Source organism: Apaloderma vittatum, unplaced genomic scaffold (genome assembly GCF_000703405.1).
Source record: "Apaloderma vittatum isolate BGI_N311 unplaced genomic scaffold, ASM70340v1 scaffold11384, whole genome shotgun sequence".
Lineage (NCBI taxonomy): Eukaryota > Metazoa > Chordata > Aves > Trogoniformes > Trogonidae > Apaloderma > Apaloderma vittatum.
In genome coordinates, this window is record NW_009712219.1 from 11433 (window position 1) to 29263 (window position 17831).

General features: G+C 47.4%; 1 protein-coding gene across 1 annotated transcript in view; it reads right to left on the bottom strand.

Moving 5' to 3' along the window:
• Positions 1–1486: 1486 nt before the first annotated feature.
• MYT1 (myelin transcription factor 1) overlaps positions 1487–17831 on the bottom strand; it is a 33416-nt gene continuing 17071 nt past the window's right edge. The window contains exons 11-21 of the mRNA XM_009867907.1: positions 16991–17264; positions 16643–16797; positions 14158–14220; positions 13865–13933; positions 9940–10002; positions 9282–9365; positions 5100–5321; positions 4379–4470; positions 3387–3490; positions 3161–3304; positions 1487–1729 (exon numbers count right to left, since the gene is read on the bottom strand). Of these exons, the coding sequence (XP_009866209.1) occupies positions 1589–1729; positions 3161–3304; positions 3387–3490; positions 4379–4470; positions 5100–5321; positions 9282–9365; positions 9940–10002; positions 13865–13933; positions 14158–14220; positions 16643–16797; positions 16991–17264 (1411 nt within the window). The 3' untranslated portion in view covers positions 1487–1588. The remainder of the gene's footprint in view (positions 1730–3160; positions 3305–3386; positions 3491–4378; positions 4471–5099; positions 5322–9281; positions 9366–9939; positions 10003–13864; positions 13934–14157; positions 14221–16642; positions 16798–16990; positions 17265–17831) is intronic.

Sequence of the window (17831 nt, forward strand, 5' to 3'; positions counted from 1 at the left end):
GCGAGTCGAGGCGCTCGGGAGCTTCGAGGCTGGATCCAGTGGCCGCTGACTTCTCCGAATCGTGGGTTACGCCCTAAATATCTGCAGGATTGGGCTCGAAACGACACCGCAGTCTCACCTTTAGGATGGGTCAGCAAAATCCTCCCCAGCTCCGCCCGCCCCGCTGCCGGGAGGGATGCGGGATGCGGGATGCAGTGGGACCCCTCGAGAGGGTTTTGCCTCCCCCTCTGCTTCCAAAATGTTCATGTAGGGGGACAGCGAGCTCCAGCCAGGAGCGCAATTTGGGGACAGCAAACCCACGAGGGGACAACCGGTTCCATGGAGCCGGTGCTGGAGAGCAGCGTCGCAAAGACATTCATAGAATTGGTCTTTAAGTGCACAGTGGGCTGCGTGTACTGAGCTGCTTACAAAATGCTTCTTTGGAAGAATACTCAATACCTGAATACTCTTTTTTTTCTTTTCCCCTTTTTTTTTATGGTGCTTGCGCCGTGATTTTGCGCAAAATGTAGAGCACCAAACCATAAAATTACCCATTGCCCTATGGATACCTGTAAGAAATCAACTCCTGATTCACGGTAAGTAAGCACTTTGCTGGCCATCAATTAACATCTCTCTTTTTGTTGGTTTTTGTTTCTTTTGTTTTTCTGTTGTCGTTGTTCATCGCAATCTCAGCCGTTCTCTGGCATTGATGTATGACCTCTGGACTGGCAGTACTGTGCCACTGTAAGGATGATCACAATAATGAAAAGAACCAGAACTGTCATCAAACAGACTTCCAAAAAATCATATACACTGGACCATGACACATTAAAGAATTCTTCTGTATGAAATATCTGGTATTGGCCTATTCATAATAGCTATTCTCATATTTAAGACAGACAAAGGAATACTGTAGTTGCAAACTCCAAAAGCTTCCCTGAGAACCTTTTTTTCCATTGCGCTTTCCACTGGAGATCCAGAACTGCTCTTCAGATTTCTTTCAGAAAATAAAAATAAGCTACTTTATAATACTTCAGAGTTCCCATGCCCAGTGGATATCTGAACACCTCGGGCTTGGGAGGCCCAGCACAGGTTCAGATTTACAGGTAGCTTGCAGCTCCAGCACTTGTAGCAACATAGAACATAATTCATGTGTGAGTAGGTGATCTGGACATACGACCATAGACAACATGAGGGTTTAAGCCAGTCATACGCTAGTCTTGGATCAGACAAGACCCTGTTCTTGTATCATTTTAACTCTTGAATCAACTCTGCAAGAGCATGGCAACCCATGAAAGATGCCTGCTCTTCACCAGCTACCAAGCCCCACAGCCTACTGGAGAATTTAACCTTCCATCCTGGATCTACCTTGTGGTCCAGGTAGAAAAATCCCACTTTTCTCAAGAAGGTCCAAAGTTAAGTAAATGAGAACATTGAGCTCGATCAGTTCCACGTCTCAGAAATGGCCTCTTGGTTATGTTTTGGTCCTTTTTTTTTTTCCTGTTTATTTTTCATTCATTAAACAAGTTTTCTAACTTGTAAACCTGAATACTTGGAGGGAAAGTTCCATCTTACAGTCTGTTCGCTTGCTCGTCCCCATCCTCTGGCACTAAACCTGGATGCCCTTGACGGCTTGCTTGATGCTCTCCAGCAGGTCCTTGTTCTCCGGGTTCTGGTAGCACTCCTGGTTGGTGTACATGTCAGTCAGCGTGTTCACGTACGCATCGAAATTCTGCTCACTAATTGGCTCCTGCAGCAAAAAAAAACCCCAAAATAAAAGCATTAGTAGAGCAGGAAGAAGCTGAGATGTTCCTTTGCAATTAATCATCTGTGTGATGCACCAACAGCCAAAGGTCTCCACGTGCGGTGCTGCACGGACGGGAATTTCATCGTGCAACCCCTGATCCTGGCAGATCGTAGCCAGTTTCATGCATCAGCCTCGTGGAACTATTAGCTGCATCAAGTTAAGGGTGCGCAGGCAGTTTGACAGGCTTGAGGGTGAATTAAGCCATGGAAATGAAGGGCTGGAGGACAAGAGGACTGCTGAAACATCACGGAGGGAATCAAAGGCAAAGTTAGCGTCACCTTGGGCTCCCATGTGCCCCCGCCAGCACGCTGCTGCCGTGCAAGCTTTTGCTTTTGAGGGGCATCGTGCAAGTATCTAACTTGGAGTTAAAAGAAGAGAGAAGGGAGAAAAAGAGCAGGAATAAAACGAGCATACAAGTCTCGTGAGCATTATTTAATTGGAGTCGCCTGAAACCTTGAAAAAATATTTGCTGAACAGTTTATTTGACCTTTATGTGTCAAATACTTTACAAAAAATGCACTCAGCAAGCGGTTTTCTGCCAGTTAGGCAGCTGGGTGAATACTATCCAAAACTGCTCTGCTGGAGGATGGCTTCTCTCCAACCAGCCTGAATTTGAATACAAACCCTAATGAAAAGGATTCCCAAAAAAAAAAAAGGAAAAGAAAAAAAAAAGATGGCAGAAAAAAATAAATCAAAAGTGCATTCCCCTGATCATCATGATGGTCTTTCTGGGTTGTAAGGGGACAGCTCCCCCAACAACACGAGCCCCCCCCTGCTCCCCACACCTGGGTCTGACAACAGTAATTACATTCCTGGGAATAGAGAGAAGGTAATTAATAGCCTTTTGTGGTTTTACTATTTTAATGCAGTCCTTTCATTTTGCTGTAACTCTATGGTAACATGCTGTGGGCTGTTAGACCTTGTTAAATTAAACAAAATACACTCTCTTTAAGAATGCTATTCTTTGGCTGCCAGCTATTCAAAACCGAATTGAAACTACCTGCATTATAATAGGAGCTGTAAGATCTTTCTGACGTTGAAATCCAATCCCTCCTGATCTCTGCTTGTACAGCCTTTGCCTAAAAGGCGCTGGGTGCCCTTGATAAAGTTTCCTATTTTGTGTTAATGCTCCCAGATGTAATGACACAGAACAATAGATACAAAGGGAGATCAGCAGAAAATGACAACAAAAGGGAGATACAATGCGGGCTTCAGAGATAAGGCAAAAGTACTGATCTTATAAAGGACACATAGGTGTGTGTAGAGAAATTCTCCCACTCTTTATAATTGTACATAAGCCTTATCATGAAACAGGTTCGTCACGGCTCCCTTGATCACGCTGGCCAGGGCGAGCGCTGACAAAAAGTTTCTTACCATGTGTGGAAGGCGGATATTGGCAAGACTTTGGATTAGAGCCTGGCTCAACCCTGAGAGCTCCAGGAACAGGGCTTCGTTTTGCTCCTCTATGATTTTGTTTTCCTCTTCGATGTTCTTCAGGTTCTTCTCCATGGTGGAGATCTGCAGAGCAAGGAGTACGAGCAGGGTTACCGGCCCTCGCGCAACGGCACCCATCGCCGCCCGCGCGTCCCGGGACACCAACCTGTGACTGCAGTTTCACCATGGCCGCTTCCATCTCCGAGTTGGATTCATTCAGCTCACTGATCTCTTTGTTCAGCTGCTTGATCTCTTCATCGTTCTCCAGAACTGCAGGAGAGAAGGTCACGGGTGGTCAGCAATTGCTCGCGGGAAAGGCAAAAATGCTTTCTGCTGAGCCACCCTGTTGTGGAGACATCACCGCTTCTAAAGTCCTCACCTCTCCTCTGAACGAGATGCATATCTCATCTGGTTGGGGTTTTTTAATTATTTAATTTTATTTTTTTACTGTCACAGTTCAATGATACTTTATACGTTGATATGCAAATACAAAAGCCAACGACAGCAGAGCAGTTGGAGTCCAGCACCTCCGTGCTCCCTGCGAGGTCGACTGCCCTAAAAAGTCAGGTCGTTCTCTCCAGTCCTGAGTTTAGGAAGATGCCATTAAAAAAACTAATGCATTTCTTCATTAAAAATGATGAGTTCATAAAATAAAGCAATATTTCTAGCTGAGTGCGGGTATTTATAGGTTCTAAACTATATAAGTATTCAAGTTAAATGCCTGAACCTTGTCAAAAACCACAGAAACCTCAGTAATAGCACTGGAAATGCAAAGTGCCGTCGCTAACAAAATTCCAGATCCAGAAATATCTGCAGGATTAAAAGCCCTGAATAGGTGAAAAATCACTAAATGACTGCAAGAGATTTGCAAAAAATGTCAGCAAATATTTTTTACAACATCCTAATTTCAGCAGTAATTCTTTTTGCCTGGAATTTCACTGCGGAAACTCCTTCTTTCGTATTTCACCTGCTCCCCCTCAGCGTGTCACTTGGGGAGCGGTACCCCCAATATCCAAGCAACCCAAGATGGGTGTTCACAGCACGTGATAAACTTGCAGATCTGTGGCCAGATTTCAGTTGTTGAACCCTGTAAAGAACGAGATGTACGGGTTCAACGCCCTGACACATCTGCATGGCAAAAAGAGAGCAAATCCTTACCATCGCTGGTCTTGAACTTTGTGTTAAGAATTTCATCCCCTGAGAGTTTTCCTTTCTTCCCAGCAAAAGTGGCTCTTGGACACCCTGACAAACTGAAAAGCAAGTCAAAATGGGTTTCATAAACTCTTGGTATTTATAGGTGCTTCTGTTCCCAGTGCGAGCACGTACCATTTGGTGGAGTTCATGCTGCGAGACACTTCTTCTAAAAGCTTTTTATAGTACAGAGGAAATTGCTTTATGAATAAAGCCACAAAACCCCCCATTTATAAAGCCAGAGCAATTTTCCCTGAGCAAAGATTAAAACCATATTGTTTCCTAAAAGAGAGGGCATGACAGGTGAGCAAGGTGAGATGAGTGCAGCTGGTCTGGGTGTCAAACCCCTGGTTTGGGTGCCAGAATCTCATCCTGGCTTGCTCATGGAAGGACTTTTCATCATTTTGCCCAACCCACATCTCACCATTGCAATATTAAAATAACTATTCTTTTTTTTCGTGTGGAAAACACCAACCTTGGAGCAACCTGACCGAGGTCAGCATCAAAAGCACCAGCTACTGAGCCTGGCGTGAAAAGCCGAGCGATGCTCAAGCAGCACCTACAGGCAGGTAGGTTAGTCCGAGGAAACATTGTCACACTCCTTGTGATTTAAGGGTTGGCCTAGATGAGCCTTGAGGTCCCTTCCAACCTGGCAACCTATGATTATGATTTCAACCCCGTACTTTACCTTCTGTGAGTGAGGAAGCTCCCATTGGCGTGGCCGGAGCCATCACAGCCCGGGGTTGGGCAGGTCGGCCCTTCGTTCTTCAACGACTTCCAGGAAAACGAGGAGCCGTTGAGCGATCCTTCCTTCTGCCTGCGAGCTGCCAGCGGGCAGCCTGACGCGCTCCGGTGAGAGGCGTATTTGCCGCTGATGTGGCCAAGCCCAACGCAGCCAGGAACCGGACACCTGGGCACAGGGAATTACCAAAAATTAAGGCACGGAAATGAAGAAGGGCGGAAGAAAATTAGGAACAAGGAAGCCTGGAAAGAGAGAGTTTGTATTTGGGGATCTTGCCTGGACATTATGTGGTTGATGGAAACAGCAGATGGGAAATTAATTGCCGCAACTTTCCCTTCAAAAGAGTCAAAGAGAATGAAGGTAAATCCTGCAAGAGACAAAGACTATGGAGGTCACATTACACTTGTACCACGAGCAGGTGCTGGTGGTGTCCCAAACCCTGTGTTTGGTGCCCCATCGAGGGCAAAGACAGCGGGTTGGGAGGCTTGACGTGGGATCCAGATGTTCACCAAGGCTGAAAGGCTTACACTGAAGCACCCCGTGTTGGCAGTGAGCTCTGCCTGGCGTTACCACCAAGGAACTTGGGTCATCGAATTTATCACCCTACATCGGCATGGTCAGCGTGAAGTAGGAGCGCTGTCAGCATCCACGGGGACACAACCCTTCCCCGGGAAGCAGTCCCTGACCCAGTCCCTGCCCTGTCCCTGACCTGTGCGCCGAGAAGCCACAAACCTGCTCCTGCCAAGGGGGTTTCTCTGCCTGTACCCCATGAGATGAGACAAACCAACCCTGGGGCACTTCTCAGCCTTGCCTGCCACCTCCTCCTCCTGGTTCACATCCCAAGAGATCAACCTGAGCACATAAGGGGATAAAAGTGGGAATTACCCTCAAGACGGCACAGGAGCCCTCCTGCCCCGGGCTGCTGTCGCTGTTTATGGTTGTTTAAAGCAAAAGAGAGCTGCGCGGGGCGTCAGGAAGCGCTGACACAACTCTGCTAATTGCCCAGAGGATGAGAGCCTCTGAAAGGCACCTCTTGCAAACTCCCTCCCTAATGGCACGCTCGCTAAATTCAGCCGTTCGACAAAGCCCTGTGTATCTATTAAGGTTTCTGTGGTGGCTTGCATTTGTTTAAAAGATGCTAGTCAATTATAAATACAGTTATAAGTTTATTACTCTGTGGAGGTTTCTCTAAAAATAAAAAAATAAAAAAAAGAGAGATGGAAGTAGGTAAGCAATGGCAAAAATAACCCTTGTGCCCTCACTTTGAAAGCAATTAGGGACTTCGCGTTTCCCCAGTAAAATATCCACCGAGCCGCTCCCGAAAAATTGCAAGCTGCGTTTTCGCCGCAGAAATGATTACCCTGATTGTTTACATTTCATATAAAAGGGAGATGACAGCAGAAGTGGGGGGGGGAGCTGCGCACCCAGCCTTTTCCCAAGATAATTTGAAAAATGCTGATCTCGATTTTAATCAGCTGCAAATGCAGCACAATTCACTTATAATATCCCTGCCAGCAGGATCCTCAGTAAATTCATAACATCATTGCTTTTATATGATCATGAGCAAATTACTGAATCCTCAGGAGGAAAAGGAGTGGGGGGGGAGGGCGGGGAAGAACGAGAGAGAAACCCCAGCATTTAGTGTGCAGCCACTGCGGCCCAACTGCTACTTATTTTACGCTGTTAATTTAACTTTCATTACATTTCCATTGTTAAAAAATAAACCAGAGCCTTACTGCGCAAAACAGCTGGCTTGGACCTTGTTTTTTTGTTTTTTTGTTTTTTTGTAAAATTATTATTATTTAACAGAAGCGACTGGTAGCGTTTGATCAGTTAAGCAGCCGCGGATGCTTCCGTTTTATGCCAGGGCTGGGCTGAAGGTTGAGGTGATCTGTTCAATCACGTCTGTAGCAAAATTACTTGAAGGGTGAACAACAAGAACAACAGGGACTAAATGACTTTCTCCTCAGTGGCGACGTGGAAAACTCGGCCGGGTTCCAAGCGGCGCTCGGTGCAGACGGAAGATGGATTTAGAGGCAAAGCTCCTTAAGGCAAACCCGTGCTGGGCGCACCTTGCCGTGGGAGAGCTTTGCAAGGGCGGGGGGAAGGGATCATTGTACCATGTGGGTTTGTGCATCGCGGAGGAGCTCCTGGCTCCTTCTGGGGGTGCTGGAGGAGCAGAGGTTGCTGCCCGTGCTGTGGAACAACGGGGAATGCTTTCACATCCTCATGCTGCAGACCCGCGGTCCTGCTGCTGATGGAGCAGCGGAGCCACAACCAAGCCTCTGAGATCAGTCTAGGAGTGGATGGCATCAACTTTCTAGGAGTCAGAAAAACCCAGCTCTGGTGATGCTCCAACCCTATTTCTTGCCACTTGAGTTTCCCAGTGTTGGCACCTTTAGGCTGGACCAGCCAAGACCCAGCCTTCAGTGAGGAGGGGTCCCCAGGGGTCACCATTGTTCTGCTACAGCTCATCCCACCTTCCCACACAAGCACCAGCCGCAGGATAACGAAACAGCCACAGAAAAGCCCTTTGCTCCTTGCGGTGGGAAGCAAACTCCTTGCAGAGAAACCACATTGGCACATCTCTGACCAGTCTCAGCCCTGAATGGGGTGAACAAGGATGCACAAAGCTTGGCTTCCCCAGCCCTGCAGGACACTGGGGAAAATGTGGAGAGGGACGACCTCCCAGCCAAGGGCCTCTGACCACCATAAAAGAAGCAAACACATAAAAGAAGTTGCACAAGAGCACATGCAGTCCTTTCTTCCTCTGTGTCACCGGTTAACAGCACGGCATTACACCACCACCAGCAATTCAGTGTATTTGAGCCAAAAAAGGATTTTTTTCCCCCATAGATTCTCGAGCAGGTTGTTTAATTTTTAATAACTAACTCCTGCTAATTATCGCATGGCTCATTTAACTGGGAGGCTTTCCTTCCTGTAGGACTGAGAAGCAAGAACAGAGCAGATGGCTCAAATATCATCTTTTTCTTAAAGGTCCTTCCCCTGGATGGCACGTCTCTGTTTCCCACCACTGCTCTTCTGCACCCACTGGTCCCTGCTCCACGACAAAACCCCTGTACACTGAGGTGTTCCCCGCTGCTCTTCTGTAAGGGCAAGACCTGTTCTGAGGCTAAAACGAGGGGGGAAAAAAATGCATTTGAGGACAGTCTCCATGAGCCCAGAAACCCTTGGGTGGGGTTGATGAGTTTTTCCATGTTTCTTTTTATCCATCTCCTCTTGCTGGGTGAATGGACAAGCTCTGGAAAGGTTAGGGATGGTCTGGGTTAACAAAAATTAGGATCCCAGAGTCAGTGCTGGCCCCAGTGCTGCTGTGAAGGCTTTGATGTCCTGTAGTTGTGTCTAGGGTTAAGACACGGACCCCAAACCTCACGTCAGGCTCTGGATGCTGAGCCCACGATGCTTGGGCTTGCTAAAAGTCAGGACAAATGGATTTCACAGCAAATGAAAGCTCCTAAGGTGAAGTAAGGAATTTAAAATCTCTGTTCTCAGTAGGGATAAATCCCCTGGGATGTTTTGAAAGATTCAGCTTGAGGCAGCAGGGAAAGACATTTTTTGTTCACTCTGAACGCTCAGTTGTGACAAAGACTCTACAAGATATGTCATGTTCGTGGTTACCAGCTCCTGACCCAACTCAGTGCTGGAGAGTTTCTATTTCTACTGGGTTCCTGGGAGTTAAGCGGGCCTGCCAGCACCCGTTGCTGGCCAAAAACCCATGACATTTTTGCTTGACTGTGGGTTTTTACCCTCCTTTACAACACTGGTGATTTTTCCAAGCATTATATAAAGCACAGGTAGGAGAGGAACTGTTTGCACCCTACCAGCCTACCTTTCCCATCCACAAAAAACAAACAAGAACAATTGCACCGTTACCGCCCCCACCGTCTGATTTTCCAGGCAAATTTCCGAATGGCACAACAGGAAAAGAAAAAACAAAAAACCCAACCAAAGAGCTTTGGCATCGCCCATGCTGGAGCAGGCAGATGATGCTCCAGGCAGCGCAAGCGAGGGGGGATGCAGGATGGATGCTGCTCCCTGGCGTAAACCCGGGTGAGGCAAAACGGGATGGAGCAAAATGCTGTGCGCGGGAGTTATCTGTGGACTTACTTCATCAGCTCTGGGTCTTCTTTGTCATCCTTTGTCGGGGTGATCTTGATCCCGCTTTTCTTGGCACGAGGGCAGCCTGACAGACTGTGGTTAAAAAGAGAAGAAAGGCCTGTCTCACTGGCAGAATCACTGCATTTGCTATTCCCCTGCTTCAGTCATCTTTCCCTTGAATTTGGCACAGTGTTTTTGATCTCTGTCGGTTTTGCAGCTTCACATCACGAGAAGTTGGGAGAAAAAAAATAATAATAAAAACTGAGGGAGATGGACGGTAATTAATGGTGTCTAGATAAGAAGATATCTGCTAACAGGCTGCGATGTTTAATGGAATTGTTGAAACAGAAGGCTCAGATCTCTGCTATTAATGCTCTAAAGTGATAATAAAAGTCATAAATAGGTGGCATTATTAACAGGAACATTGCATCAGCTAAAATCTGACCCTTTGTCTTTTATTCTGTTGAAGGGAGCTTCTAATCAGATGCTGGAAACATCAAAAAAAAAAGAGAGAAGTCAGATTAAAGAGATGAAAATAGGCTTCAGTTGTCAGTAACACTAATGTTTTATTCAGAACTTTACAACTCTGCCCAGTGCAGGGGGAAAAAAAAAACCCACCACAACATAGAAAAAGGCTATAGAGAAAATAATTTGAGGGAGATCTTACCTTCTATGCGATGCATAATTTCCTGTTATGTGACCAGAGCCATCACAACCAGGAGTAGGGCACCTGTGGAGGAAAGGGAGGCTCAAATTAGCCTGAGGACACGAGCAGGGGCTTGATGCTTTGTGACAGCTCGTTTCAAAGAGAAATGGAGGGGACTGTCAACATAGAAGCAGGTTTGGATTTTTTAATTCCTGCCCTTTCTTCTTCTGTAAGAACAAGGTCTGGTCTGCAACGTCCATGGCACCAAGGTCGATGCAGCACTGCACGCGTGTTGGCCTTGGAGAAGAACGTCGGTGGAAGAGATGAGGATGTTGGGAGCGCGGTGGGTGGCTGGTCTCTGGCGAGGGGACGTGGGTCCCATCCTCATAAAGGGGACAGCTCAGGAGATGATAAAATGAGCCAAAAAAGACCTGCAGAAGAGTGTCTGTCTTCTTGAGGAGGCCGTAAAGAGAAAACAGGTACCATCCAGGGCCATTGGGCTGGATGTGAGCATAGACAAGAAACTGGAAAAATAGCCTACAGCTCTGGACACCTTGGCCAGCACCAAGAGGAAGCCCAACAGCAGGTCTTAGCTCAGTTCTGGGTGACTTGGCAGGGGCTAATCTCACTGAGGGCAGACCAGCCCAAACCAGCTGATGCTTCTGATGGAAAGTAACAGAGGAATAGGAGGAAATAGGTTGGGTTAACCTTGGGTCTCCTTCTCCCACAGCACCGTGGGCAAGGGGCATGGGGGTCTGCAGGAGGATGGCTGCCTGCAGAGCTTCGGGCTGGGGATCACCAGGTCACCACGGATGGTGCACCAGCATCTTTTGGTGCTTCGGGGCAAAATCCGCCCCTTGGTCCACAGCTGCTGACATTACAAAGGGGTCTTTGAAGTTGCAGCCCTGACCATGGGTTTGAAGGTAAAGCATCCAGAGCTTTGGGATGTGACTCAAAGCAAAGCCGCGAGATTCCTTCCGTGATCACACAGACGTGCACAAAATCACCCAGGGGCTGCGAGTCCTACGGAGCAGCAATGAAGATAATGGCACAAGTTAAATAGCACATCATTAAGGACCTGGGAGCGGGAGAGGTGAGGGGATATGAAGCACCATGAGCACAAAGATCTGCTCCGAATGCTGTAGGTGGACATAAAAGTTGTCATGGGGACAGGGGAAAGAGGCGAGGAGTGCTCACCGAAGACGCGTGTGCCAGCCTGCCAATTAGCCAGGGCTTTTTGAGTCAAGTGATTAGGACCTGAGGGGGAGGAAATCCACGGTGCCACCACGGGATGAGCGGGAGATGCTCAGCCGCTCACTTCTGAGCCCGAGCAAGCAAAGCTCATGGCATGGCTGCAAGCTTGTAAAATGCCCTTTCTTTTTTGGGGGAGGAATTTGCTGTGCACCCTATTTTTCAAGCTGCTGCGATCTGGTTCGGTACCACTGGTGGGTACCCTGCAGCAGAGAGGTGCCTCCAGGACACCCCAGTGAGCTGATGGGCAACACGTGGTGGCCCGTGGGCAGACCTCGAGGCCAATGTCTTTGGGAAAGGGAATATGCTGGTGCATGGCCTGAGCAAAATTGGGGAGATCTTGGCCCCTGAGAGTCAGCTGAGCAGTGATTTCCACAGATGCATTTAGCTTTGCAGCTTGGGAAACGGCTTTGTAAAAAGACCTCGAGGTTTCTTTTGTCAGGAAAATATCAAAATCCTCCTCTTTACACCAGCTCGGAGGGAGGGTTTGGCATTTGCAGGTCACTGAATAGTCTCCACTGGCAAAACAAAGTGTCGCCTCACCTGGGGTGTGACAACAGGGACACATCCCAGTGACAGAAGGGTGGCAGGCAGAGGGACCAAGGTTCTTCATGCTCAGACTGAGGAAAACATAAAAGCATGTTGGTCCGGTGCAGTAAGAGAAGGGACACACCCAGCAGGACTGTGATGAGGGTGCGAATTCTCTAATTCATGTAGAAATTGCAAGTTTAGATCACTCTGACATTTCCCTGTTATACACTGTTAGAAGTAGAAAGCAGAACTATTTCTTTGTTGTTCTAGCTTCAGGGTGGGATGAAATTATGAGAACACTAACACACAACTCCCTTTGCCTTTCAGGACTTTTAAAGAGGGGAGAGAAGTGATTTGATTTTTATTTTTAATTATCTGGAGACAAATCAGACAGACAGAGACCTTTTATTGCATGTTCCAGCCTGGAGCTATTTTATTTTTTTATGTCAGGGATATTAACCCCTGAAATAGAATTTATAATAGAAACACTGACATGGCCTTATCTGAAGTTGTGAAAAGCTATGACTGCACTGTCTGTAATATCTCCAAATCCTCTTCCCTTCCTCCCTCCTTTGCTCCCATCCTCACCAGGAGAGGGGGAGTTGGAAGCAGTACTTGCAAAATAACATTAAAAAAACCTTTGTTTTGCCCAGAAGTCTCCTCTTTGAGATAGAATTTGATAAAAATTGTGCAGAGCACACAGCTCAGCACGGCTCAAGGTGATGCTGGGTCCTGAGGACAACCCCGTTTGCTTTCTCTCTGGGCCCTTACTGGAAACAGGCACCATTCCTGAGAGCTTTTAATATCTTGAACACTAATTGCCTGATCACTGGGCTATTCTTTCAGGCTGTTGGAGAAACACCAGTTCAGCAAAACTCTCTTAAGAGGTTCTTTCAAAATATATACCATCTATAATGAAGGATTAAGTGTACTTAGCGCTAATCACGCGAGTCCTTTCCATCCACTAGCATATTCTATGAATATCAACTAATCCAGCTACATTTTTCACCTCTGTGATAAGGAGCAGGTGGTTAATGAGCATTTTTCCTGGCACATCAGGGGTGGGATATGGAGCAATCCCAGACCCATGCTGCCGTCCAAGTCACCAAAAAGGGATTTGGGACTTTACCAATCACCTTAAAGTCCCAAAGGGTTCCCACCAACTCTACTATAGCTCCAATGGCCACAGAATGTATTTATTTTCTTTATCATGAGCCTGTGCAATGTGAAGTCCTCCACGAGGTTTTACTCTCAGCAGAGGCTCTTCAGTTATCGTTATGAATGTCTCAGTGCCTCGATAATCCTGAAACTGGACTCAGCAAAGCAGGGAGCTCAGAGAAGAATCATCCCCCAAAGGTAGTTTGGCTCTGAGGAAGAAACGTTGGGAAAAAAATTGAACAGTTGGCTTTTCCCCGGAGATACATGTTTGCTCGAGGAGAGTTTGGGTCCTGCCCAGTGTCTCCATCTATTTTAAATACTATTTCTATTACACCTTTCTTTAGGGGAGGCAACCTAAGAGAGCATTTGGGAAACCCACTTGTGAAGAATAAGCCTCTACTAAAAATGAGGGGCTTGGGGAAGACAGCAGCAAAGCAGAAGCAAGGATTCGGAGGAAGATATTTGAATAAAAGTGTCAAAACCAGGTTCCTCTCTTCAGGTGCAGAAATGGGAACAGAGGAATTCGGGTTCTCCAGAAGAGCTGGCTTTTCTGTGTCCTGGCGGTATTTTCCCAGCTGTGTCTCTACCCAAAAATAAAGTGCGTGCCTTGATTGAGGCTTTGGATTAAGAGACGTACAGAAACGTTGAATTCAAAGGGTTATGGCCCAAACCTTGGGAAAAAGACGCCAAATGAAAAAGAAAATGGCACGTGTCTACAGTGTCCAAAAGGAAACCTGCCAGGGGTCCAGTTATTTCTGATCCCCCCCTCCCCAAAATAAACCTTCCTCCGTGCTGTTGACTTTCCCCAACACGGCAGCGGGAGTCTGGGCTCCACCACAGCTCCTCACAGGCGAGTTTTGATCGGCTCTTTGAAAGGAGAAGGGAGGGCATGGGAAAAGCAAAAGCAGAGCAAGAGGAGGAGAAGGGGCAGGGAGAGGGAAGAGAGAAAAAAGGGCAGAAAAAAAGAAAAAAAAGAAAAGGAGTTCCAAGTTGAGCGCAAACATACTTGAGGTCAGCAGAGTGGGCAGCCATGAGGTTTCTGAGGCTCTTGTCAGCAAGAGGACAACCAGAAAGGCTGAAAGAGAAGAGATGGAATATCTGGATAAGCAAAAAAAAAAAAAAAGAAAAAAAAAAGGGAAAAAAGGAAAAAGAAAAAAGGGGCAGGGCATGGGGAGGGAGAGGGGCAACAGAAGGTGTGGAAGAAACAGAACCAAACTATCCACATGGTCAAAAAATATACTGAAAGAAATAAAAAGGTTGATTTTCTGAGTCAAAACCATGAAAAAAAGGTCAACCCACCTGCGGTGAGAGGCATAGTTTCCCGTTATGTGTCCGCTGCCATCACAGCCTGGGGTTGGGCAACTGAGCAACAACAACAACAACAACAACAACAAAAAGGAATGTTAAGTGCTGGGAAGGAATGGGTTCCCCCAAGAGCCGCGACCTGCAAATCCAGCTGAGCCCCCTCAGGGTCTGTCTGGGGGGGTGCAGTCCAACCCCAGCCCCCTCACACCAGCTCCTTCGTGAATGAGTGCAGACAAACTGGCTGTCTCCCTTCCTCCCTTTTCTTGTCCTCCAAAACATCACAAAGAAAAAAAAAAATTGAAAAAAACGCAAAAGATTTTGGGCAAATGTGAAGAAGGTATTCAAAATATTCAGTGGCTTGGTTTGTTTGGTGGCAGTGGGAGACCCAAAGCAACCTGCTGAGTGGCATGAACGTGCAGGCATGAACACCACTGCCTTGGCACTGCCAGTTTGGATAATTTTTGCAGTGCTGAAGCTCTGGCTGCAGAAATCAGCTTATTCCCTGCAAGTATCACATTTCAGATATTGGATTTTTAAATATTTTTTTTCCCCTAGCCCTTCTAGCAGCAAAGAAAAGCTTTAAAATACTGTTCACTCCAGAAAGGGAATAAAAGTAACCTCTGGCTTGTATGCCTGGGGCTCCTAAATTGGGAACAAGCAGAAGCTGCCTTTGCTGTGCTGCATCTCCTACCTGTCCCTCTCCACTGCCTCTCTCGGGAATGGCACTTGCACAGGCAATGGGAAAAGGTGTCCAGGGAGTAAAATAAATCTGTGCACAAGCAGTGAAGCTCTGGCACAGTAGTTGTGCCCTGCCTGCCCGAGGCTGAGGTGTATCCAAGAGAGCATATGGGAAGCACAGGGATGTCCTGGGACACTGCAGGGATGTCCTAGGATGCTGCTGGGATGTCCTGGGATGCTGCTGGGATGTCCTGGGACAGTCTGAATCTTGGGATTGCAGCCAGTCCCTGCCTGAGTCCTTTTTCCAGACACAAACACAGTGAGCCTGAGAGCCAGCAGGGATATGAAGATGCTCGAGCCGCAGGGGTGTGTTGCTCTGTGGTACCCAACAGCAGGGCAGCGAGGTGGGAGAGGTGAGGAGCACCTTCACAGCTCCTACCATCAGTGCCTGGAGATGGGCCAAGAGCTGCACCCAGAGCCCGAGCATCAAACAGACACAGCGGGTAAGCCTGCTCCTGAGTTAACTACAGCTAATTCATTGCAGCCCTTGGGCCAGAAAGGAACAAGGATGATAAATGGGGAGAGAAGGCTCAGGACTGCCCATGACACCATTTATTTATTCCAGGGCTGTTTCCATTTAGGAGATTTCTCTACCCTCATAAGACAATTAAAGGAGGACTTCAGGGCTCTATCCACATCACTGCTGGGTTTTAAAAAAGCCTCCAGAGCTTTGTGTGGGGCAGGCTGGTCTGTGTTTTGCTCATTTAGGGAAGACACTGCTGGGGCTCGGACCCCACAGATCTCCTCCCTGTCTGCTCCCTCAGCATCCTGCTTGCATAGCCAAGTAAGGAGCTACGTTGTAAAAGGTCAGCAAAATGCTGCTCTCATCAGCTCTTCCCTGTTTAACATTTTCTTAAATGTTTTAACACGTTCCTATAGGTCAGGTGCACAGGAAAGAAGCCAAGATCAGCAGATCTGCTGGGATCCCTGGGTGAGGAGACCTCCCCATCCTCTAATGCCATTAGAGCAGAGCCAGGTCCAAGCTGCAGCATTTAGGTCAAACTTAAAATCTGTTTAAAATATTAACCATGACTTTGGGGATCAGTGTGGGTGCAGATCAATACCCCATCTAATAGAAGAAGAGATCTGGGTGTGTATTTCCACCCACCCAATGCCACAAACACACAGATGTGAGCTGGGTTGGGATCTTTCTCCAGCGTAAGATGCATCATGACAACAATCTAGCTGCAGCCCTAATTCACGTTTTCTGGCCCTATATTGTCTGAGTGATGGGAGCCATTGCTTGACATTAAGCAGCTAACAAGTCCTGTCTTCCCGACAAGGTACCTTGCAGTCCAACACCCCTTTGGAGAAGGCACTAAGATCCCTTGGGTGCTCTTGGCTCTGCAGCATCACTGTGTGTCCAAAAACAAGGGGGCAGGAGATCGGGCAGGCTCCATCAGCGTGCATAAATACGATTCTTGGAAAATACCAAGAGAATTGGGCCCTGCAAGGTTTCCACAGCCCTGTCCACGCATCCTGAGAGCATAAGACCCTCCAGAAAGTTCCCTTCATCACTGCAGAGTTTAGCTACCATATGGGAATTGCTTCAACGATCGCAGTTGCACGAGGATAGGGTTTCTCTTTGAGGCTCCATTTGAACTGCTTAGATGAGGCAAGACCAATCACAGAAAGAAAGGGAACTGCAGTTCTGATTTTAAAAATACAGTTTTGTTTCCTACCAGCCTGGCTGTACATATTTTATACATTTGGGAGGAAAAGACAAGAAGGCAGGACTTACGTGAGCAGCTCTTTCTTGATGTCCTTGGAGAGGAATTTAAGCTTGAAGTTGGTTAAAGTAACTTCCCCTGGGTATTTTCGTTCTTCAAAGTTTTCCTCTGACACCTCTTGCTCGTCAGCTTCTGAGGAGGCGAAAGAGTGGGCAGCAGGCTCTGACTGCAAAGAAAACACCCACGAAAAGTGGTTGCAGTGGGGGTCAGACTGTCCAGAGCTAGCATCTGGTAGCACTGATGAAGCTAATAATACTTCTCTCCAAGGCTCAAAGGGCAAACTAGGGGTTCTGGGGGAAAACAAGGCAACTATAGAGTCCCCCCTAAGGTGCTTTCGAACATCAAGAGTCACTGCTCACCTCTTCTGGCTCCTCTTCCCGCTGGCGGTTTGGTTTAGTGTAGTCAATGGGCCCATCCCATTCATCCTGGCGGGAGGTCTGGCTTGACTGGGGGGAGGTCATGGTGCTGCTCGTGGCACTGGTGCTGTTTTGGCGCTGGGACACATCTGGGGACTTCACGCTGGGACTACTGCTGCAGCTGCTGCTGCTAGGAAAGGTGCTCTCCCGTTTGCGGTGCTTGTTCATACTCAAGTCCAGAGTGCCATTTTCATCCACCTCAATGTCCATGGACTGAAAGGTTGGAAATATGCCCAATGTTAGCAGCTGCCAGCAGCTCCCTGTCAGGATCTTGTCCCCATTTGTTGACTTATTCACGTCCCGTTCCCTCCACAGTCAGTTAGAAGGAACTGAATAGAAAGGGATGCTCTTTCATGAGTATTTCAGAAACTTGCCATGTTACTGTACTCCCAGCAAGGTGGCATTTTGACTCAGCTGGTTAAACACAGGCATCTAGTGCCATTTAAGATGTCCCATGGTATCCAAGACATCTGTCCAAGGCTAGAGGTGCAGCATGGGACTTCTGGAAAACCTGTGTTCATCTGGAAAATAGCTTGAGCTCACTTGGACAAAACTGGAGAATCTCAGATGGCATCATATACAGACCAGCAAGCAACAGAAAACAGCTCTGAGACTCTGAACGATGCTCATCCCAGAGGGGAACCATGTCCAATCTCCGTGCCACACTAAGAGCCAAGATTACCTCCTCCAAACTGCATCACCCAAAGCAGGGAGCGAAAGGGTGGTATGTGATGAGTCTCTGCATTCCCTCTCTATTTGAAATTTAAAATGAAAGGAAGGGAAA